This window comes from Phyllobates terribilis, unplaced genomic scaffold, assembly GCF_046119375.1.
Source record: "Phyllobates terribilis strain yellow unplaced genomic scaffold, ASM4611937v1 Scaffold_11__3_contigs__length_659146591, whole genome shotgun sequence".
Classification (NCBI taxonomy): domain Eukaryota; kingdom Metazoa; phylum Chordata; class Amphibia; order Anura; family Dendrobatidae; genus Phyllobates; species Phyllobates terribilis.
The window spans coordinates 360,001,417-360,025,849 of record NW_027362771.1 but is presented as its reverse complement, the minus strand read 5'-3'; the positions used below and the strand labels follow the sequence as shown (position 1 = coordinate 360,025,849).

At 41.4% G+C, this 24,433-nt stretch overlaps 1 protein-coding gene across 4 annotated transcripts in view; it reads left to right on the top strand.

Moving 5' to 3' along the window:
- The window catches only part of OTUD7A (OTU deubiquitinase 7A), a 316,185-nt gene extending 292,073 nt beyond the window's left edge, over positions 1–24,112 (top strand). For all 4 annotated transcript variants that reach the window (XM_073652917.1, XM_073652916.1, XM_073652915.1 and 1 more), the window contains one exon: positions 18,778–24,112. In XM_073652917.1, the coding sequence (XP_073509018.1) occupies positions 18,778–20,202 (1,425 nt within the window). In that variant the 3' untranslated portion in view covers positions 20,203–24,112. The remainder of the gene's footprint in view (positions 1–18,777) is intronic.
- The last annotated feature ends 321 nt before the right edge of the window (positions 24,113–24,433 follow it).

Sequence of the window (24,433 nt, the reverse complement as noted above, 5' to 3'; positions counted from 1 at the left end):
CATTGTCCTGTTGAAAAATAAATGATGGTCCAACTAAACGCAAACCGGATGCAATAGTATGCCGCTGCAGGATGCTGTGGTAGCCATGCTGGTTCAGTATGCCTTCAATTTTGAATAAATCCCCAACAGTGTCACCAGCAAAGCACCCCCACACCATCACACCTCTTCCTCCATGCTTCACGGTGGGAACCAGGCATGTAGAGTCCATCCGTTCACTTTTTCTGCGTCGCACAAAGACACGGTGGTTGGAACCAAAGATCTCAAATTTGGATTCATCAGACCAAAGCACAGATTTCCACTGGTCTAATGTCCATGCCTTGTGTTCTTTAGCCCAAACAAGTCTCTTCTGCTTGTTGCCTGTCCTTAGCAGTGTTTTCCTAGCAGCTATTTTACCATGAAGGCCTGCTGTACAAAGTCTCCTCTTAACAGTTGTTGAAGAGATGTGTCTGCTGCTAGAACTCTGTGTGGCATTGACCTGGTCTCTAATCTGAGCTGCTGTTAACCTGCGATTTCTGAGGCTGGTGACTCGGATAAACTTATCCTCAGAAGCAGAGGTGACTCTTGGTCTTCCTTTCCTGGGACGGTCCTCATGTGAGTCAGTTTCTTTGTAGCGCTTGATGTTTTTTGCAACTGCACTTGGGGACACTTTCAAAGTTTTCCCAATTTTTCGCACTGACTGACCTTCATTTCTTAAAGTAATGATGGCCACTCGTTTTTCTTTACTTAGCTGCTTTTTTCTTGCCATAATACAAATTCTAACAGTCTATTCAGTAGGACTATCAGCTGTGTATCCACCTGACTTCTGCACAACACAACTGATGGTCCCAACCCCATTTATAAGGCAAGAAATCTCACTTATTAAAACTGACAGGGCACACCTGTGAAGTGAAAACCATTCCCGGTGACTACCTCTTGAAGCTCATCAAGATAATGGCAAGAGTGTGCAAAGCAGTCATCAAAGCAAAAGATTGCTACTTTGAAGAACCTAGAATATAAGACATATTTTCAGTTGTTTCACACTTTTTTGTTAAGTATATAACTCCACACATGTTAATTCATAGTTTTGATGCCTTCAGTGTGAATGTACAATTTTCATAGTCATGAAAATACAGAAAAATCTTTAAATGAGGTGTGTCCAAACTTTTGGACTGTACTGTATATATAATCTGTGTGTATAAATATACACGCATACAGTAAGTACGGAAAGTATTCAGACACCTTTAAATTTTTCACTCTTTGTTTCATTGCCGCCATTTGGTAAATTCTAAAAAGTTAATTTTTTTTTCTCATTAAAGTACAGTCTGCACCCCATCTTGACTGAAATAAAGCAAATGTAGAAATTTTTGCAAATTTATTAATAAAGAAAAACTGAAATATCACATGATCTTAAGTATTCAGACCCTTTGCTCAGTATTGAGTAGAAGCACCCTTTGAGCTAGTACAGCCATGAGTCTTCTTGGTGCAACAAGTTTCTCACACCTGGATTTGGGAATCCTCTGCCATTCTTCCTTGCAGGTCCTCTCCAGTTCTGTCAGGTTGGCAGGTTGGATGGAGAACGTGTGTGTGTGTGTACATATGCAATTTTTTTTTCTTCGTCTTAATTTATTTTGTATTTGCGGTTCAAATGTTTGTAGAGCTTAACATAATGGCATTTAGACATTTCTCATATCATTGAAGGCTTCTTGTAATGGCGGTTTCCAGAATAAACAGAACTTTGAGAAATACCTATGGTGTTTAAAGGGACCAGTCACCAGGTCAAATGTGACCAGTTTATACTCCTTCTTTTTATTTTTAAAGATCCACCATATTAGTGCTAATATATTATGGCCTTTACAATGGGGCAGTGCTCACAGGGTAATTAATGCAGAGTAGTTTAAAGGCATTCCCCCAAAGACCCCTGTGAGCCATGCCCTCTTGGCAAAAAAACAAATAAAATAAAAATAAATGTAAAAACTAAAAATAAAAATTTACACGAAAAGAAAAATTCTAAATCTTTGGAACTTTATTGCAGATTTAAAAAGAAAAACAGTAATCGTTGAACAGTGGGAATAAAATAAGAGCAAAAACTGCCCGCTTTTGTCCTGGTGAAAGGTCCACTTTAAATCACTTACATTCATCTCCATCTGTATCTGTTTATGAAGATCGTACCTTTTGCAAGTTAAAATAGGGATTCTAGGGTCAAGGAGAATTTCTTTTCTATTTCTGATTATCTTTCATCAGTAGTGTTTAGTACTACTCTTAGTCTGTGACTTCTCCTATAAGAAAGCTCAGCACCCCAAATCTTTCTTTAATTTTTAATATCTTAGTTTCATGTGTTATACGGCTGCTATAAGAAAAGACCCAGCACATTTAAGACGTGCAGATTTTAATTTGGTCCTAGAGGTGGCAGCGTTGTTACAGTTCTACAGTATAACTCCGTAAACTATGTGGACGCTGCAATAGATCATCCAGCTCTGGATCTTGATACTTTTCAAAACAAACAAAAAGGAAGATATTTGATTCCGCCATTTCTAGTTATCAATAAAATTAATTTTTCATTCATCGAATTTAATCATCTTTTAATTTTTTTCTCTTTTAGGCTGTATTCCCTCATAACTATTATTTTGGACTTTTAACCACAGAAACACTGTTCCGCTGCGGTCTTTCCACTGTTAGGCTATGTGCCCACGATGCAGAAATGAAGCGTAAAATTACCGCTTCATTTCTGCATGCTTTTTTCGTGCGTTTTTTAAGCGTTTTGCTCATGCGGAATTGCCTTGCGTTTTTCTATTGCATTGAAGAAGGCAATTCCGCATACGTAAACGCACAAATAATGGACATGCTGCGGATTTTTCCGCACATTAAAAACGCTGCGGAAAATTCCGCAGCATGGGCATTGAACTTGCGGAATGTCATTGGGGACCATGGGGGACGGATTACCAAGCGTTTTACAAGCGTTTACGCTGCACAAATTCCGCAGCAAAAACGCTTGAAAAACGCATCATGGGCACGCACCCTTTCCCTGCACAATCACTTAATCTTGATGGGAAACAGCTTCATCTGCAAAATTGTGCTGCCATTATGATTGGCTGTGTAGTATTGCAGGTGAAACAGCTGAAAGATCAAATGATTGTGCTGGGAACCTTGAAAAACTGCGACAGCCCCAGTATGACTGTTGTGTGTGAACGCAATCTTAGGATAACTTGCGTTTTTATTACAAAGTCGTCACACGGTTTATACATTTAATGTGTAAAACACTAAGTTGATCTGGATATTGCATCACATTTTATCTTATTATCTTATACATAAATATATATCTCTATATACACGCAAAATACTAAAAATGAATGAATGAAGGAGAATTCTAAATCATGTCAATATTTGATGTGATCACCCTTTGCATGCAAATCAGCATTAAAGAATCATTTCTTCCAGTTCTTGTACTCAGCGGTGAGGTTGCTCCAAACATCTTGTAGAACTAACCACAGATCTACTTTGGATTTAGACTTGCATAACTTCTTTTGTATTTTCATGTAATCCCAGACATATTTAATAATGTAATTACCGGGTTCTGAGGTGACTCCTTGTTCTTCTTTGTGCTGAAGATAGTTATTAATAACATTGGCTGTATGTTTGGGGTAGAGGCTTTGCTGCAGAATAAAATTGAAGCCAGTCAGAAGCCTCCCAGATGAGTCTGTATGATGGATGTAATTTGCCTGTATTTCTTAGCATTGAGGACACCATTAATCGACCAAATCCACAGCTCCTTTTTTTTAAATGCAGCCCAAAACTTGCAAGGATCATCCTCCATGCTTTACGGTTTCCTGCTGACACTCATTATTGTGCCACTTACCAGCCGATTGGTGAACAAACTGCTTTTTTGTTAAAGCCAAATATTTCAAATTTTGACACCTCAGTCCAGAACACCTGCTGCCATTTTACTTCAGCCCAGTTTCCTATGTTTTTATGTATAGTTGAGTCGCTTGGCCTTATTTCCATGTGGAAGGTATAGCTTTTGGGCACAATTCTTAAATGAAGACCACTTCTGGCCGGACTTCTCTGAACAGTAGATGGGTGTAATTGGGGCTCACTTATTGCTGCTCCGTCAAAGCTATAGAAATAGAACAGATAATGCACTCCCCAACAGTGTTGCTTGATAATAGTCCTGTTTATTTGGGATTACACATGCGGAGTGGTGGTGCAGGTGCGGGGGTAAGAGGACAATGGCCGTTTCGCGCGAGTCCTGCGCTTCAACGGGTCCACTACCTCTTACCGTTGTCCTCTTACCCCCGCACCCAGAACCTGCACCACCACTCCGCATGAATAAACAGGACTATTATCAAGCAACACTGTTGGTGAGTGCATTATCTGTTCCATTTCTATAGCTTTGACGGCTCAGGTTTCACTATATATGGAATTTGCACCACCTGGCTCGCATGCACATGGCTAGTGCCCTGTCTACGTGGTTTTCAGGCTAACACTCTTTCATATGCAGAGTGCATCGATTAGTGCTCGACAATTGAAGGCTGCATAGTGTGACTGGTGCCTCACTATTTCTTTTCATATGCTGGCCACTTATTGCTGCCAGTTCTGAGCTGATGGCACTGCTGGACATCTTCTGAATTCAAAGGGGTGTAAGCATGATGTGTCTTTCATCTGCTGCATAAAGATTCATTGGCCAACCACTGTGTCTACGGTCATTTTACTCATTTCTTAGTTTACTTGATGGTAAGAAATACAGCCAGATACTTGGCCATTTTTCAATATCATCAAAGAAGCGACTGATTGGCTCCAGATTTATTCTATGACTCCAAACATATAGCCATTTCCATTAAGAGCTATCTTCAGCAGAAAGAAAAACAAGGAGTCTGTAACGTCTGTGGCTAGCATACTCCCGACCGCAGCCGCAGCAGTGTCCTTGTGATCAGTGCACGCTGCATTGTCTCCCGGCAGTGCGCAGGCTCCCCTGCTCTTAAAGGGTCAGCACACATATGGTAAATACCCCCAGCTAACAGCTGTGAGGCATTTTGGTTAAAGTGATCACTTGCAAGATGTCTCCCAGGCAATTGCTAGGAGGCATCTTGTATAAAATGCACCCTTCCCAATAGGGAGGTGCCTGAGAAACCCCTATAGTTTAGTGTTAGGTGGTTTGGTGTGTGCAACTGTATGTTGCCAGGTCCCCCATCCCCAGTCTGTTAAAGTTTTTTCCCGTATCATTTGTTACCATTAGTCTATAGTAATGATAGCCTATCCTCTTCTGTCCCTGTAGTCCTGAGTAGGTCATACGTTACCCTGAAGCCGCGTCTGAACAGTTTCCTGAGACTTGTGTGTCTGTACCTGTCCGAGTAGCCATCATGTCTGCTATCCAGAATCTGCGCAGTCAGAACCTTTCCCAGTGGCCATCCTGTCTGCTATCCAGAACCACAATCTGTTCCTGTCTAGGACTCTCTATCCGAACTAACGTATCTGACCCTTGGGGTCAGCTTCTACTGCCAGACACAGCCTTGGAGTGGCACCTGGCAGCTACCTGCCACATAAGCCTGACCTGACCACTAGAGGCTCCAGTGAGCACCAAGGTAGCTGCTTAGTTTAGCCCCTACAGGTTAAGTCTGGTCCGTGGCACAGTGGGTCCATGAACCATGTGCGCCACCTTCGTGCATGACAGAGTCCCTGAAGTGATGATATGGCCCCACAGAGCCCAGATTTCAACATCATCAAATCTGTGTGGGATTACATGAAGCGACAAAAGGATTTGTACAAGCCTACTTCCATGCTTTGTATTTACCGACCAAGGATGTCTCAGGTGTACTCGATGTGAAACAAGTCCAGACATGCTGCAGGCCATGGTAACACATTTAGGACATATGGGCTGTTCACATTATCATGAGAAACATGTGGCCTGATGTGTTGAAAGACGGGTCTTGGGATACTGGAGTGATGGCTATGCCACTTGTTAAATGACGAAATACAACTCTGTTGGTGTACCTGGAATGAAGAGGGTCCAGGAATCACACATTATGCCACCCCACAGCATAATCCCAGGAGTAGAACCAGTGTGACGTTCTCTTGTGAAAGCCTTTTCATGGCACAGCCAACGTGGTCTATACTAATCTTGGGTGATCACTACAGCTTTTTAAAAGAGGTGGGATGAGCTCAGTGGAAGATCTGTAACTGTACGTCTGGCTCGTAGCCCAGTGTCTTGGAAATGCCGTCCAATGGTTTGTATAGGCCTTGCTTTAGGCTTGGCATGTGAAGTCCAATTTTACTTGCAGCGCAGCAAAGAGCTGATTAATCGTGGAACCAGTGTTACAGCCATTTCTCCAAAGTGCCCCAGGAGACATTTATCAGCACTTTAATACAACCCCTGGCAAAAATTATGGAATCACCGGGCTCGGAGGATGTTCATTCAGTTGTTTAATGTTGTTGAAAAAAAGCAGATCACATACATGGCACAAAACTAAAGTCATTTCAAATGGCAACTTTAGGGCTTTAAGAAACACTAAAAGAAATCAAGATTAAAAATGTGGTACTCAGTAAGGGTAATTTTTTTCAGACCAAGCAGAGGGAAAAAATTATGGAATCACTAAATTCTGAGGAAAAAATTATGGCATCATGAAAAACAAACACACAAAAGAACACTCCAATACATCACTAGTATTTTGTTGCACCACCTCTGTCTTTAATAATAGCTTGCAGTCTCTGAGGCATGGACTTAATGAGTGACAAACAGTACTCTTCATCAATCTGGCTCCAACTTTCTCTGATTACTGTTGCCAGATCAGCTTTGCAGGTTGGAGCCTTGTCATGGACCATTTGCTTCAACTTCCACCAAAGATTTTCAAGTGGATTGAGATCCGGACTATTTGCAGGCCATGACATTGACCTTATGTGTCTTCTTTCAAGGAATGTTTTCACAGTTTTTGCTCTATGGCAGGATGCATTATCATCTTGAAAAATGATGTCATCATCCCCAAACATCCTTTCAATAAGAAAACTGTCCAAAATATCAATGTAAACTTGGGCATTTATTGAAGATGTAATGACAGCTTTCTCCCCAGTGCCTTTACCTGAGATGCAGCCCCATATCATCAATGACTGTGGAAATTTGCATGTTCTCTTCATGCAGTCATCTTTATAAATCTCATTGGAACGGCACCAAACAAAAGTTCCAGCATCATCACCTTGCCCAATGTAGATTCGCGATTCATCACTGAATATGACTTTCATCTACTCATCCACAGTCCATGATTGCTTTTCCTTAGCCCATTGTAACCTTGTTTTTTCTGTTTAGGTGTTAATGATGGCTTATGTTTAGCTTTTCTGTATGTAAATCCTATTTCCTTTAGGCGGTTTGTTACAGTTCGGTCACAGACATTGACTCCAGTTTCCTCCCATTCGTTCCTCATTTGTTTTGTTGTGCATTTCCTGTTTTGGAGACATATTGCTTTAAGTTTCCGGTCTTGACGCTTTGATGTCTTCCTTGGTCTAGCAGTATGTTTGCCTTTAACAACCTTCCCATGTTGTTTGTATTTGGTCCAGATTTTAGACACAACTGACTGTGAACAACTAACATCTTTTGCAACATTGCGTGATGATTTACCTTCTTTTAACAGTTTGATAATCCTCTCCTTTGTTTCAATTGACATCTCTCCTGTTGGAGCCATGATTCATGTCAGTCCACTTGGTGCAACAGCTCTCCAAGGTGTGATCACTCCTTTTTAGATGCAGACTAACGAGCAGATCTAATTTGATGCAGGTGTTAGTTTTGGAAATGAAAATTTACAGGGTGATTCCATAATTTTTTCCTCAGAATTGAGTGATTCCATAACTTTTTCACTCTGCTTGGTCTGAAAAAAATTACCCTTACTGAGTACCACATTTTTAATCTTGATTTCTTTTAGTGTTTCTTAAAGCCCTAAAGTTGCCATTTGAAATGACTTTAGTTTTGTGCCATGTATGTGATCTGCTTTTTTTCAACAACATTAAACAACTGAATGAACATCCTCCGAGCCCGGTGATTCCATAATTTTTGCCAAGGGTTGTACCAGGCCACATGTTGCTCATGCTTGTGTGAGCAGCCTAAATCTAATCGTGCTACCATGGCCTACAGCTTCTCTGGACGTACAGGTGCATCTCACTAAATTAGAATATCATCAAAAAGTTAATTTATTTCAGTTCTTCAATACAAAAAGTGAAACTCATATATTATATAGAGTCATTACAAATAGGGTGATCTATTTCAAGTGTTTATTTCTGTTAATGTTGATGATTATGGCATTATTTTTATGGACAGCACCTAAATTATTTTGAAATGCAAAGTGAAATGGAAGCCGAGTTACAATTTATGTCACTATATTGAGAATGCTTGTGGTACCCAAAATGAATCCTGTAAATTAATAGCAAAAATGGAAGAGGTTTGAGGTTTTTTTTGTGGTTAAAAAACAAAATAGAAGTAACCTCTTCATTATGAACAAAATCTTAAAATGAATGTGTCGTCAGGAAAATGACCTATTGTTGAATTCTGGTTTCTGTGTTACATGTATTTTTGTTTTTAATTTTGTGCAATATTTTTCAGATCACGATCTTTATTAAATGGAACTTGTCAGTCGATTCATGATGTCCAAACCACGGAAGTCATGAATCTGAGCTGGGCTGCACAGTTTTAACCAGGTGTATTTTTCTCTGAAGCAGCCTCTTTTTTTTTTTTCCCCTGCAGACTTTCCCCATAGAGGTTAGGTCTATGGGGAAAGCCCGCATGAGGACCCGTCGGAGAAATTGACATGCTGCAGTCTGGAAAGATGCGCCACATGTCAGTTTCCTCAGGTGTGCCGCAGACGCATAGTGGACATGGGATTTGTATAAATCCCATCCACTATGCCGTAACATCTGGCCGCTGCGGATTGCATGCAGCACACTTGCACTGCGTCCAATCTGCAGTGAACACTGATCGTGTGCACATACAATAAAAAAAAATCATTGCCCCTTATTTAAACAGTCATTTTCTGATGATAAACTTGTCACTATATCGCCATAGCTATATATTTCCCTAGAGACAATACTGTTCACACAACTAGATGACTTGTCATTAGTGATGAGCAATTGCTCGTTACTCGAGTTTGCCTAGGGTGCTTAGGTATTCACAGAGTATCACGGGTGCTCTAATGACATGTTCGAATCACGATTGGCTGACAAACACAGGCAATCCCCACATATTTTGTGACTCTCTAACAGCCATGAAACATGCGGCCGCAGGGACTTGAGCATGTCACTCGGGCACCCGTGATACTCTGTGCAGACCTGAGCACCCTAGGCAAACTCGAGTAACGAGTACTTGCGCTCATCACTGCTTGTCATCTATAAGTACAACAGGTCACATGAGCAGGACATTCACTACCACATCTTTGTGGGAATCTGTGGTTCATCATGACAGCAGTCTAGGACAATACGGTCTACGCTTTTTTTGTGTGCGGCCCTTATGGAAGAAAAGTCATCACACGTATTGCGATTTTCTAAATATCAAGAAAAGAATTGTAAGTAAGCGTAAAGGTAGAGAAAAAGGCTTAAACTATTTCCAATTAATATTCACATTAAAAACTATTGTTACCTCCTCTTTGCAGGTATATTCATTTTCAGAAATTTCTAAAATTTGCCCCTCAGCTCATCTGCAGGTCTTCTGATATAGATTTACAATCAGGCACGAAGTGGGTGCAATTCACTGAAAGATTATCAAATCTAAGTATTTCATAGAAAGAGGCCATACTAAATACCTGGTCACCGTACCAATATAGTACAGGATGCAGACAGGTCCCTAAAATAAAAGTTGCATGTAGCACAAAATACTGATGAACAACCAATCGCACACCTATCATCCATTAGTGTGTGTGATTGTCATCTTATACAAGCCTTCTCTGTGTACATCATAACACTAAGCAACAACCCGCCTATGGATTATTATTATTATTATTATTATTAATAATAATAATTTATATAGCGCCATTGATTCCATGGCGCTGTACATAAGAGGGGTTACTTACCAAATACAGATATCACTTACAGTAAACAAACTAACATTGATGGAACGGTACGGAGGGAAGAGGACCCTGCCCTTGCGGGCTTACATTCTACAGGAAAGGGGCAGAGACAGTAGGTTGAGGGATTGCAGAAGTTCCGGAGTTGTTGGTTGAGGTGGCAGCAAGCAAGGTCATGGCAGGCTGTAAGCTTGTTTGAAGAGATGGGTTTTCAGGTTCCGTCTGAAGGATCCAGGTGTGGTGGATAATCGGATGTGTTGAGGCACAGAATTCCAAAGGATGGGGGATATTCGGGAGAAATCTTGGAGGCGATTGCGTGAGGAACGAATAAGTGTGGAGATGAGAAGGAGGTCTTGGGAGGAACGGAGGTTACGTGAAGGAATATATCGGGAGATTAGTTCAGAGATGTCTGGAGGAGAGAGGTTGTGGATGGCTTTGTAGGTTAGTGTTAGTAGTTTGAACTGGATACGCTGGGGGAATGGGAGCCAATGAAGGGATTTGCAAAGGGGGGTAGCAGAGGAGTAGCGAGGTGAGAGATGAACGAGTCGTGCAGCAGAGTTGAGGATGGACTGGAGGGGTGCGAGAGTGTTAGCAGGTAGGCCACAGAGGAGAATGTTGCAATAGTCGAGGCGGGAGATGATGAGGGCATGCACAAGCAGTTTAGTAGATTGAGGGTTGAGGAAAGGCCGAATTCTGGAAATATTTTTGAGCTGGAGGCGACAGGAGGTGGCGAGAGCTTGGATGTGGGGTTTGAAGAACAGGGCAGAGTCAAGGGTTACTCCGAGGCAGCGGATTGTCGGTGCAGGGGAGAGAGTAATGTCATTTATTGTGATAGAGACATCAGGTGGGAAAGAAATGCGAGATGGGGGAAAGATAATGAGTTCGGTTTTGTCCACATTGAGCTTGAGGTAGTGGGAGGAGAAGAAGGAGGATATGGCTGCTAGACATGCTGGGATTCTGGACAGCAGAGAGGTGACATCTGGGCCAGAGAGGTAGATCTGGGTGTCATCAGCGTACAGATGGTACTGGAAGCCATGGGATTTTATGAGCTGTCCCAGGCCAAGGGTGTAGATTGAGAAGAGTAGGGGTCCTAGGACAGAGCCTTGAGGGACTCCAACAGAGAGGGGGCGGGGTGAGGAGATAGTGTGGGAGTGGGAGACGCTAAATGTGCGGTTAGAAATGTATGAGGAGATCCAGGATAGGGCGAGGTCTTTGACACCAAAGGAAGAGAGGATCTGTAGTAGGAGGCAATGGTCAACTGTATCGAAAGCAGAGGACAGGTCAAGAAGGAGTACAGAGAATTGTCTGTTAGCTTTGGCTGTAAGTAAGTCATTGGTGATTTTGGTAAGGGCAGTTTCGGTGGAATGGTGGGGGCGTAAGCCAGATTGTCGGTTGTCGAAGAGAGAGTTAGATGAAAAGTGGGAGGAAAGTTCAGCGTGAACGTGTTGCTCGAGGAGTTTGGAGGCAAATGGGAGCAGTGATATGGGGCGATAGCTGGACAAGGCGGTTGGGTCGAGGGATGGCTTTTTGAGGATGGGCGTGATTGTGGCATGTTTGAAGGCAGTGGGGAAAGTACCAGAAGATAGTGATAGGTTGAAGAGATGGGTTAGGGATGGGATGAGTGTGGGGGTGAGGTTGGGGAGGAGGTGGGATGGGATGGGGTCGAGTGCACATGTGGTGAGGTGTGATTTGGAGAGGAGACGAGTAAGGTCTTTTTCCATGATGTTGGGAAGGGAGGTTATGGGGGTAGGGAAATGCTGTGGAAAACAAAGGCGTTGTGGTGGTCAGACAGTAAAGACTTGCCATGTTTGGTCAATCTTGTTTTTGAAGTGTGTGGCAAACTCCTCAGCAGAGATGACGGAGGTCGGAGGGGGCAGTGGAGGGCGGAGGAGAGAGTTAAAAGTGTTGAATAGCTGTTTGGGGTTGTAGGATAAGGAGGATATGAGGGTTGTGAAGTAGGCCTGTTTAGCAGAGGTGAGTGCTGATTTGAATGCAAATGTTGCTTGTTTGAATGCAGTGAAGTCATCTTGCGTATGTGTTTTCTTCCAACGCCGCTCTGCAACCCTGGACGCTTGTCGAAGCTGCTTGGTGAGGTTGTTGTGCCAGGGTTGCCTGTTGACTCGTCGCGCTCTGCCATGCACAAGAGGGGCGACCGAGTCAATAGCTGATGCGAGAGTGGCATTGTAGAAAGCGGTGGCGCTGTCTCTGTCATGGAGTGAGGATATGGATGTCAGTGGTAGAACAGAGTCAGAGAGTGTGTGAGTGTCTAGATGTGCAAGGTTTCTGCGGGGGGGTGCTAGTTGCCTGACATGGGTGACAGGTGGGGAGGACAGGGATGAGAATGTGAGTAGATGGTGGTCAGATAGGGGTAGGGGGGAGATAGTGAGGTTAGATAGGGAGCAGAGTCGGGTGAAGATAAGGTCTAGTGTGTGTCCGTCTGTGTGGGTGGCTGAGGAGGACCACTGAGTAAGTCCAAAGGATGAAGTAAGCGACAGGAGTTTGGATGCTGGTGACTGGCGAGTGTCAGTGGGGATGTTGAAATCGCCCATGATGATTGTGGGAATGTCAGCAGAGAGAAAGTAAAGAAGCCAGGTGGAGAATTGGTCAATAAAGGCAGTGATCGGGCCCGGAGGTCGGTATATCACAGCCACTTGGAGGTTGGAGGGAGAGTAAATGCGGACAGAGTGGACTTCAAAAGAAGGGAGAATAAGGGAGGGAAGAGGAGGAGTAGGGCTAAAGGTGCAGTTGTTAGAGAGGGGAAGACCCACTCCTCCACCATGTCTGTTTCCAGGGCGAGGAGTGTGGGTGAAGTGGAGGCCACCGTAACACAGCGCAGCAGGGGAGGCAGTGTCAGAGGGTGTTAGCCATGTCTCTGTGATGCCCAGGAAGGAGAGATGACGAGAGGTAAAGAGGTCGTGGACAAAATGGAGCTTGTTGCAGACAGAGCGTGCATTCCACAGTGCTCCAGAGAGAGGAAGCAGCGGGGTGGGAGTCAGGGGGACCGGTTTTGCATAAGATAGGTTGTGGTAGTTTGCAGTTGTTTCGATGCGATAGGTGGGGGAATTGGTGGAGGGTGCAAGCTGTGGGGGTCCAGGATTGGGAGATATGTCTCCAGCAGTGAGGAGAAGCAGAGAGAGGGAGAGCAGGTGGGAGAAGGAGAGTGTCCGGCTAGTTTTATGTTTTGGGAGGATCGATCTAAGGTTGAGGAGCAGGTCTGTAGATGAGGTTAGGTGGGGAGGTAGGAGGGAAGGAGAGATGATGATTTGGTTAGAGGGTGCTGGGGTTTGGGGATAGAGAAGGAGAGTGAGGATTAGTGGGGCAAAAACAGTAAGGGCATATGTAAGCATAATGAAAGTGTAAGGGAGAATGAGAAAGAGAGTGTAAGTTCAAATAGTAGATATTTATGCGTACCTTTTGCTCACTTCTGCCATATTTCATTTTAGCCCCTTAAAAAGCGTCCCTTTAAAAGCCAGACCCGTCTGTCTGTGCCAGACTGGACTTGTTTGATTTATGGAGCTCAGACCAGCACGTTAGGTGGGTCAGGTGTGCAGGAGGGGAGGAGTCGCATGGACGCTGCTCACACAAGCATGGGTGGAGGGGGGGGTAATTAGAACACAGAGGCTAAGTGAATTCAGGAAACAGACAGATAGGGACCGGTGTGTATTGGGATCAAAGGATTGAGATGCAGATTGGGCACAACATATGAAGGGCAGATAGAATGAAATTAGCATGGATCAGTGGATACACAGCACATAATGCTTACAGGGAACATACTGGGATACAGATAGAGACCGATTTTAAACACAATGGATGATAGGTGAATGGTTGTTCATCAGTATTCTGCCCTTGAACTACCACTACATTCTTTCTTTCTCTTCTATACCATTTGGGTGCAGCCTTTTGCGAGAGGCAGTAGCCTTTGTGATTTATATCTGCATACACATCAGAAAAATATTACAATTTGAGGGTCCGCAGTGGTTGATACCTTTGAATGGCTATCCGAATAGATGGTAACAAATGGCAGCTTTCAAGACTACTCAGGCCTCTTCATCAGGCATAGTAGAACAAAATATGAAGAGTCATATATTTATACACAACAGGACATAAAATAGTGCAGTAATAAGACGAGATGTGAAGCAGAATTATCAATATGGGAAGGAGAGAAATGCCATCTTGATGCAACGTTTTTGGGACACGCCCCTTCCTTAGGCATTGCCATATTCTGAAGGGATGAGGAACGTCTATAACTCACTGTTGTCTAATCAGGGTGAATATTTTGTTTTTGGTTTCTGTACTTTGTACTTTACTGCATGTTACCTATTGGAGTATGGCTATAAAAAAGCATTGAAGAAAAATATTTTAAGCATTATGTGTTTTTGCTGGGTTTGTTATGTCATAACGAAGGATTTAGAGATATTCTTGACTATACACAGCAGTTTCCCCGAGAGTGCAGTGAGTGTGTGTGTATGTATAATAAATATATATATATATATATATATGTGTGTGTGTATATATGTATGTATGTGTGTGTGTGTGTATATATATATACAGTATATATATATATATATATATATATATATATTACAGTACAGACCAAAAGTTTGGACACACCTTCTCATTTAAAGATTTTTCTGTATTTTCATGACTATGAAAATTGTACATTCACACTGAAGGCATCAAAACTATGAATTAACACATTTGGAATTATATATTTAACAAAAAACTGTGAAACAACTGAAAATGTCTTATATTCTAGGTTCTTCAAAGTAGCCACCTTTTGCTTTGATGACTGCTTTGCACACTCTTGGCATTCTCTTGATGAGCTTCAAGAGGTAGTCACCGGAAATGGTCTTCCAACAATCTTGAAGGAGTTCCCAGAGATGCTTAGCACTTGTTGGCCCTTTTGCCTTCACTCTGCGGTCCAGCTCACCCCAAACCATCTCAATTGGGTTCAGGTCTGGTGACTGTGGAGGCCAGGTCATCTGGCGTAGCACCCCATCACTCTCCTCCTTGGTCAAATAGCCCTTACACAGCCTGGAGGTGTGTTTGGGTTCATTGTCCTGTTGAAAAATAAATGATGGTCCAACTAAACGCAAACCGGATGGAATAGTATGCTGCTGCAAGATGCTGTGGTAGCCATGCTGGTTCAGTATGCCTTCAATTTTGAATAAATCCCCAACAGTGTCACCAGCAAAGCACCCCCACACCATCACACCTCCTCCTCCATGCTTCACGGTGGGAACCAGGCATGTAGAGTCCATCCGTTCACCTTTTCTGCGTTGCACAAAGACACGGTGGTTGGAACCAAAGATCTCAAATTTGGACTCATCAGACCAAAGCACAGATTTCCACTGGCCTAATGTCCATTCCTTGTGTTCTTTAGCCCAAACAAGTCTCTTCTGCTTGTTGCCTGTTCTTAGCAGTGGTTTTCTAGCAGCTATTTTACCATGAAGGCCTGTTGCACAAAGTCTCTTCTTAACAGTTGTTGAAGAGATGTGTCTGCTGCTAGAACTCTGTGTGGCATTGACCTGGTCTCTAATCTGAGCTGCTGTTAACCTGCGATTTCTGAGGCTGGTGACTCAGATAAACTTATCCTCAGAAGCAGAGGTGACTCTTGGTCTTCCTTTCCTGGGGCGGTCCTCATGTGAGCCAGTTTCTTTGTAGCGCTTGATGGTTTTTGCAACTGCACTTGGGGACACTTTCAAAGTTTTCCCAATTTTTCGCACTGACTGACCTTCATTTCTTAAAGTAATGATGGCCACTCGTTTTTCTTTACTTGGCTGCTTTTTTCTTGCCATAATACAAATTCTAACAGTCTATTCAGTAGGACTATCAGCTGTGTATCCACCAGACTTCTGCACAATGCAACTGATGGTCCCAACCCCATTTATAAGGCAAGAAATCCCACTTATTACACCTGACAGGGCGCACCTGTGAAGTAAAAACCATTTCCGGTGACTACCTCTTGAAGCTCATCAAGAGAATGCCAAGAGTGTGCGAAGCAGTCATCAAAGCAAAAGGTGGCTACTTTGAAGAACCTAGAATATAAGACATATTTTCAGTTGTTTCACACTTTTTTGTTAAGTATATAATTCCACATGTGTTAATTCATAGTTTTGATGCCTTCAGTGTGAATGTACAATTTTCATAGTCATGAAAATACAGAAAAATCTTTAAATGAGAAGGTGTGTCCAAACTTTTGGTCTGTACTGGCAAAAATTATGGAATCACCGGACTCTGAGGATGTTCATTCAGTTGTTTAATGTTGTTGAAAAAAAGCAGATCACAGACATGGCACACAACTAAAGTAATTCCAAATGGCAACTTTATGGCTTTAAGAAACACTAAAAGAAATCAAGAAAAAAAATGTGGTACTCAGTAAGGGTATTTTTTTCAGACCAAGCAGAGGGAAAAAATGATGGAATCACTCAATTCTTAGGAAAAAATTATGGAATCACCCTGTAAATTTTCATTTCCAAAACTAACACCTGCATCAAATTAGATCTGCTCGTTAGTCTGCATATAAAAAGGAGTGATCACACCTTGGAGAGCTGTTGCACCAAGTGGACTGACATGAATCATGGCTCCAACAGGAGAGATGTCAATTGAAACAAAGGAGAGGATTATCAAACTCTTAAAAGAAGGTAAATCATCACGCAATGTTGCAAAAGATGTTGTTTGTTCACCGTCAGCTCTGTCTAAAATCTGGACCAAATCCAAACAACATGGGAAGGTTGTTAAAGGCAAACATACTGCTAGACCAAGGAAGACATCAAAGCGTCAAGACCGGAAACTTAAAGCAATATGTCTCCAAAACAGGAAATGCACAACAAAACAAATGAGGAACGAATGGGAGGAAACTGGAGTCAATGTCTGTGACTGAACAGTAAGAAACTGCCTAAAGGAAATGGGATTTACATACAGAAAAGCTAAATAAAAGCCATCATTAACACCTAAACATTAAAAAGCAAGTTTACAATGGGCTAAGGAAAAGCAATTGTGGACTGTGGATGAGTGGATGAAAGTCATATTCAGTGATGAATCGCGAATCTACATTGGGCAAGGTGATGATGCTGGAACTTTTGTTTGGTGCCGTTCCAATGAGATTTATAAAGATGACTGCATGAAGAGAACATGCAAATTTCCACAGTAATTGATGATATGGGGCTGCATGTCAGGTAAAGGCTCTGGGGAGATGGCTGTCATTACATCTTCAATAAATGCCCAAGTTTACATTGATATTTTGGACAGTTTTCTTATCCCATCAATTGAAAGGATGTTTGGGGATGATGACCTCATTTTTCAAGATAATGCATCCTGCCATAGAGCAAAAACTGTGAAAACATTCCTTGAAAGAAGACACATAAGGTCAATGTCATGACCTGCAAATAGTCCGGATCTCAATCCACTTGAAAATCTTTGGTGGAAGTTGAAGAAAATGGTCCATGACAAGGCTCCAACCTGCAAAGCTGATCTGGCTACAGCAATCAGAGAAAGTTGGAGCCAGATTGATGAAGAGTACTGTCTGTCACTCATTAAGTCCATGCCTAAGAGACTGCAAGCTGTTATTAAAGACAGAGGTGGTGCAACAAAATACTAGTGATGTATTGGAGTGTTCTTTTGTGTGTTTGTTTTTCATGATTCCATAATTTTTTCCTCAGAATTTAGTGATTCCATAATTTTTTCCCTCTGCTTGGTCTGAAAAAAAATACCCTTACTGAGTACCAGATTTTTTATCTTGATTTCTTTTAGTGTTTTCTTAAAGCCCTAAAGTTGCCATTTGAAATTACTTCAGTTTTGTCCCATGTCTGTGATCTGCTTTTTTTCAACAACATTAATCAACTGAATGAACATCCTCCGAGCCCGGTGATTCCATAAATTTTGTTCTGAACAATAATACAAAAGCCCTTAAATTTTATCAACGCAGGTGCTCAAACTGTTTTCCATTACAATTTGAAGTCTGCCTCTTATGTATGCTTCGACAAACTTTTTTGCACAAGTCTCTTTGGGTATTAATTCCTTGAAATGCATCTCTTAAGTCATTTTTCAAATCACTGACACTTTTTGGTTTTCGACTATAAACTTTGTTCTTGAGTACTCCCAAAAAAGAAAAAATCCATTGGGGTCAAGTCTGGTGAACGTACCGGCCAATCCATTTATTAGGAAATGTTTCATCAAGATACTCGCGGACCACTCTTGAATAATGTGGAGGGGCCCCATCTTGTTGGAAATAAAGGTCATTTGAATTAGGCTGTTGCTGTAACTGGGGAACAACTTGATTCATTAGAATTTCGAGATACTTATCTCCTGTGACTGTTCCATCAAAAAATATTGGTCCTAAAACACCAAAACTTGAAATACCACCCCAAACATTGACACCAGGCTCATTTAGTTGTTGCTCTAATGTTAAATGCATGTTCTCATTATACCAGTAAATACAATTATGTCTGTTAATATGGCAAGACAATTTGAAAGAAGCTTCATCACTCCTCACAATGTTATCTAAAATTACTGGATTTTGTTTGATAAATCTCCCCCTTTATAACCTTATTACACTTTCTGTCCACCTACTTTTGGACCACCCCGTGTGTGTGCGTGTGTGTGTGTATGTATGTGTATGTATGTATATATATATATATATATATATATATATATATATATATATATATATATATACTTCTTTTGACCATTCCTAATTGGTCATATATTTATTGCAAGTTTTATTTTTGTACACTTGTCATTTAATCCATACTCTTTTATTTTATTTTAGGCTCCACTGGCCCAACCAGAATCTCCAACTGCTTCTGCAGGAGAGGATGTCCAGTCACTTGCTGACTCTGTGGACTCGGACCGTGAGTCAGTCTGCAGTAATTCAAATGTTAACAATGGGAAAAATGGGAAAGAAAAGGAAAAAGAAAAACAAAGGAAAGAAAAGGAAAAGAATAGAACTGACTCTGTGGCAAACAAGCTTGGGAGCCTCAGCAAAACACTTGGCATTAAATTAAAAAAGAACATGGGAGGCCTTGGGGGCTTAGTGCATGGCAAAATTAGCCGAGCAAATTCAGGCAATGGGAAAAATGGTGATTCCACTGAAAAAGTAAAGAAGTCCAAATCTCGTAAAGGAAGCAAAGAGGAGTCAGGACAGTCTGCTAGCACCTCACCTTCAGAGAAGACAACTCCATCACCCACTGATAAAGCTAGCATATCACCCATTGATAAGCTAGCAAATAGATCACTATTAGATAAGTCAGACCCCTGGAAATATAGCACAGATGTTAAACTCAGCCTTAATATTTTGAGAGCTGCCATGCAAGGGGAGCGCAAATTTATCTTTGCTGGACTCCTTCTCACCAGTCACCGGCATCAATTTCATGAGGAGATGATTGGTTTTTACTTGACCAGTGCCCAGGAACGATTCAATGCCGAGCAGGAACAGAAAAGAAAGGAAGCTGAGAAGAAAGCTGTCCTCAACGGGTCATCCTGTAGGAAGCTAGAACAGGAAGGATTTGTCAAAGAGAAGTTGGAAACATCTCCTCAGGATAGGGCATCACCAATCTTGCCTCAAAGCCATACAACACAGCTAGTTCTAAAATTAAAAGATCGATCCAGTCCTACCCCAGCTTCCTATCCCTCACCCAGCAACGGTGCTAAGAAATGTGGTCCTGTGCCAGTATCTGCCCATTACAGCCATACCCCACCAGTCCAAAGGCAAAGTGTTATTCATCTTCATGATGTCAACTCCAAGTCACCAAGCTTCCAAGACGATCCTTATAAGCCAGTTGTGGGCTCTTTGAAAACTTGTGCTACATATCCTCAGCAGAATCGTTCATTGTCTTCACAGAGCTATAGTCCAGCTCGATTATCAGGCATACGCACAGTGAACACAGTGGAATCCCTTTCATATGAGAAACCTACAGAGCATAAATCTCATACATATACAAATGGGTTTAACTCTACAGACATAAGAGATTGCTTAGAATATGCCGATGAGGAGTCTCCGCAGACATGGTTGAACAATGACAAAAATAGTAGAGGCAGAATTACAGGATGCCCAATATATTCACTTCACCAGAGCAGGTGTAAGAAGGAGAACTGCTCATTCTATGGACGCCCCGAGACTGATAATTTCTGTTCTTACTGCTATAAAGAGGAACTGAAAAGACGTGATCGGGAAAATAAAGTGCACAGGCACTAAATTGATTGAAAGGTCCAGGACCTCTTGGACCATTTATCTTTTTTTTTACATGCAAAAATTCCGTACTGAAATCACTTTAATTGTAATGGAACGAAATAGCCAAATTAGAGAGCAAGGGAGAAAAATAGGCGCTTGCTGTTATACAGGTCAAGCTTTATTAGACTGCTCAGAATGAGAAGGAATAAAAAGCCTTTGTTAGATTTTTCTTTCTCTATTCATTTTCATATATTAAGCTGAACGGTTGGTCATGTCACAGTCAGTGCTGCGTATGATGTGTGGTTATTTACTACTAAGGTGCCTGATTTCTTTTGCTATCACTCAGGTAAGTAGGAAGGATCATTATAGCGGATTTATTACTTATACACATTGAAAGCAGTTGGTTTGTGGCGTGTTGCAATATATCACCAAGAAAATCGCTAGGAACTAGAGACCTCATTGATGCATGAGCCATAACAAATCTGATGCTTGTGTGATGTCACTAATTTCAACTTGTTTGCTTGAGACATATTGGTTCAAACCACAAACAAAACTGGCTCCACTGTGATGAATAATCCACTATTTCCTAATATCAGTTTTGGTTGTATATCGCCAAAGAGCCTATGTCTTTTAATGCACTTTGGCTAGTAGAGGTGTCTTGGTTTCTTTGGGAGAAATATGTACACATTTGTACACCTTAAAGTTCCGTCACTCCACACATAGTTTACATATTTTTGTAATTGTCTTGTTCATGGTTAACATCCAAGCAAAATATGACGTTGAGAAATGCCCAGGGGTGACTGCTTCATTTTTAGCTTTGCTAAATTAGAATTTAAGGTACAAGTAAGGTTACTTCACCTTCAGAAGCTGCTCTTACAAGTCACTTCTGTGTCTTTGGGGGTAATGGTGGTAAAAGGTTTGTTGTGTTCTATATCATCGCAAATCCCTGCATTGTCACATGGTTTCATAAACTCGATTTAGGAATATTCTTTTTAGGATTTGACAATATTAGTCCTAGCAGAGAATTATTTTCAAAATGAATTCTTCTAAGATCCGTAAGTAATTTGGAGTGCGATATGGGAATAGAAAGTAAAAACAAAGTTGAATATAGCGCTAATCTTTTGAAAAGTATGAAGGGTCACATTTCAGGGGAAGGGATTTTAAGAATATAGAATTGTTGCCATTACATACATTTAAGAAATGTATGATCTTTGAGGGTCTGACTGCTGGGACCGCCACTGATTCCTGGAAAAGGGGTGCCAAAGTACCCAATGCGAACGGAAGAGTTAACATAAATTCCAGAGGAAAATGCTGATCTTTAAGTGGTTGGGGAAGTCCAGATGAAATACAAAGTGGATCCAGCAGGGTGTAAATCTAATGGGTATTTTTATTGAAATGTATTACTCAAAAATATAAAAATAACAACTAGGCAAAAATTAATAGTATAAAGTATCATGCAACATGTGTCGGCCTGGTATTGACTTTATGCCTGTTCGTTGGCTTTTATACTTCTGAATAACTATATATAACTAAATACCCATTGAATTTACATTTCACAGAATGCACTTTGTATTTCATCTGGACTTTTCCAACCAGCAGCACCCAAAGCTCTTCTGGACTTTATGTTAATTATTTGTGTAGATGCTGAGTTGTCATGAAGTCTTCTGAGCAGCTGGTTCCTCCTGTACTTGGACCTACACCATAGTCTGACATCCCCCACCATACCCGCGCTATGCCTGCTCACTGCACAACTCCTCCAAAGTGAGGTTCCTGGGTTGGTACTGCCAAAGAGTTACAAACCCATCTTAACGTTATTGCGTTGGAAGGCCAGGTTTCTTTTTTCTGTGACAGCTTTGTGAGGCTATCTTTTCCAGTCTGATAAAACTGAATGGCGTAGTGGCTACATGTGCACTCCTGCTCAGTGTACAAAGAGTACGTTAGCACTCCGATTTTTGGGGACTGTCGGGATCCCAGCAGTCAGATCTCCAATGTTCATAAATGAATCACCTATCTTGTAGATATGTGACAAATGTGTTTAGTTGGAAAACCCAATTACACAAACAAATAAAGGGGATCAGCTGCTTGTTCACCAAAGCAATGAAAGGCAGCATATAGGGGCAGATTTACTATTTCTAATAGTGTAACCTTAGGTTAATTCATCTAATTTATCACAGTGGCTCATGCTGTATGATATGTTTGGCGCTTCTTTGTGGACATATTAGACACTTTTGTCTTAAGTTACACCAATGTGGTTGACTTACTTTGCTCCAAAATTTTGATGAATATTGTTGCATTTTAAGCCAAGCTTTTTTCCTAAATCACCACCCCATGCCACTCAAAAACGTGTTTAAAATACATAATAGATGTGGTCCAATGGAAGTAGACCAGTTCAAATTGAGCCATGTATTAAATGCCACTATGGTCTAGTATAATTGCCAACCCAATGACGTGTTCATAAGAAATGAATGCCTAAAGAGACTTTAAAAATCTAATTTTTCTCACAAATTACTAGAGATTGCTCGTTTTATTCTTAGCAATAACAACTCTGGGTACTTGACTCGCCTGAGACCTAACCATACATTTTGGTTTCTGATGCAAGTTATATTCACAAGGTCACATTGCCACTTTCTATCTACAGTGGTGTGAAAAAGTGTTTGCCCCCTTCCTGATTTCTTATTTTTTTAAGGAAAAATGATTGCATACTAACTTATATGTAAATGTACGTCTACTGAGTACTGAAGTTTTTGTTGTAGTAGATTTGCTTATGGTTAGATATTGTGTCTGTTTGAACCTATTGTACCAGCACAACAATAATTGTCTGACAACAAGAAGATAAAGGAATAAAATAACTAAACCAGTGGACTGTGGAAAAGGGGCTAGAGGAGGGGGCAAAGAAGCATGAAAAGAATAGGATTGTTAAAATGAAACTTATTCAACAGAATGTAAAAATCTTGATTGGAATGGAAGATTCAGAAAGGGGTTGTCCACCTTTGGGAACTTTTTTTTTTACTTAAATGCATGTATTTTAGCTAAAAATCATTTTGCAGTTGGGTTTCATAAAAAATGTGGCATTGTTTTGACTTTTACAGATGTTTTTTTTTCCTTGCACACTTAACTTTGATTTGGGCTGTGGTCATAAATCAGAGAGATGCTCAGAAAAAGTTAGTTACAAATTCTCCTGAAAGACCATTAGAATGCACTCAATGACGTATTCTCCGTTTACTTATTCTGCAGCCAGCAATAGAGTGTGCAATACAGAGGCTATAGAAGGCAAACGGTGCAACATTTTAATGAAACCCAATTGTAAAAGAGATTTTTAGTCCAAAAAACATGCATTTAAGTAAGAAAAGAAAATTGTCCCAAGTTTCCACAAATATGCTCACTTATTTGTACATGTTGGTATGAAGCAGTTTCAAATTATGAAGAAAATAGTTAAACTTTGCAGGATGTTTATATGCTTTAGGCTTTTAGGCACTAAGATCTATGAAGGTAGGGATTTAGGAGGAATCCCAAGAACTAGTACAGAGGACACTGGGGTCCCTAACCCTAAATCGAAACGAAGAGTCCAAGCTAGAATTCCAGAAAATATGGTTAGTGCATCCAGTATGAGTCAGACATCTCCCCAAAATGTTGCCTGTTTTAGGGTCAGGCTGTATTTCAGGGCAGGTAAGTGGTGCCAAATTATTAAACGCCCAATATACATTGGTGAGGAATAGTGATGAGCGAGTGTGTTCGTTTAACCCTTTCACCAAGCATGCTCGAGTGCTTCCCGAGTATCTTCAGCGTGCTCGTATATTATGTTTCAGTCCCTGCGTCTGCATGATTTATGGCTGTTAAACATCCTATAAACATTCCGGGATTGCCTGTTTGTTAGGGAATCTTCACATGTGTTTAGGCTGTGTAGCAGCCATAAATCATGCAGATGCAGGGACTGAAACATAATATACGAACACACCGAAGATACTCGGGAAGCACCCGAGCGTGCTCGGTGAAAGGGTTAAACGAGCACACTCGCTCATCACTAGTGGAGAAGGGTTGAACTTGATGGACCAAAGTCTTATTTTCAACCTATGTAACTATGGTGGATGAACCTGTTAATCTTGGTGAAACCAGCTTACCATCTGATGTGTATTGGGATCTCCCTACTCTGTCGGAAGATGATGTTAGGGAAAGATGGATTTGGAATTTCAGTGGCTGATCCTTTTATTTGCAGGGTAGAAAGGCCACTGCCATAATAATCCAGCAGCAGCTTTCT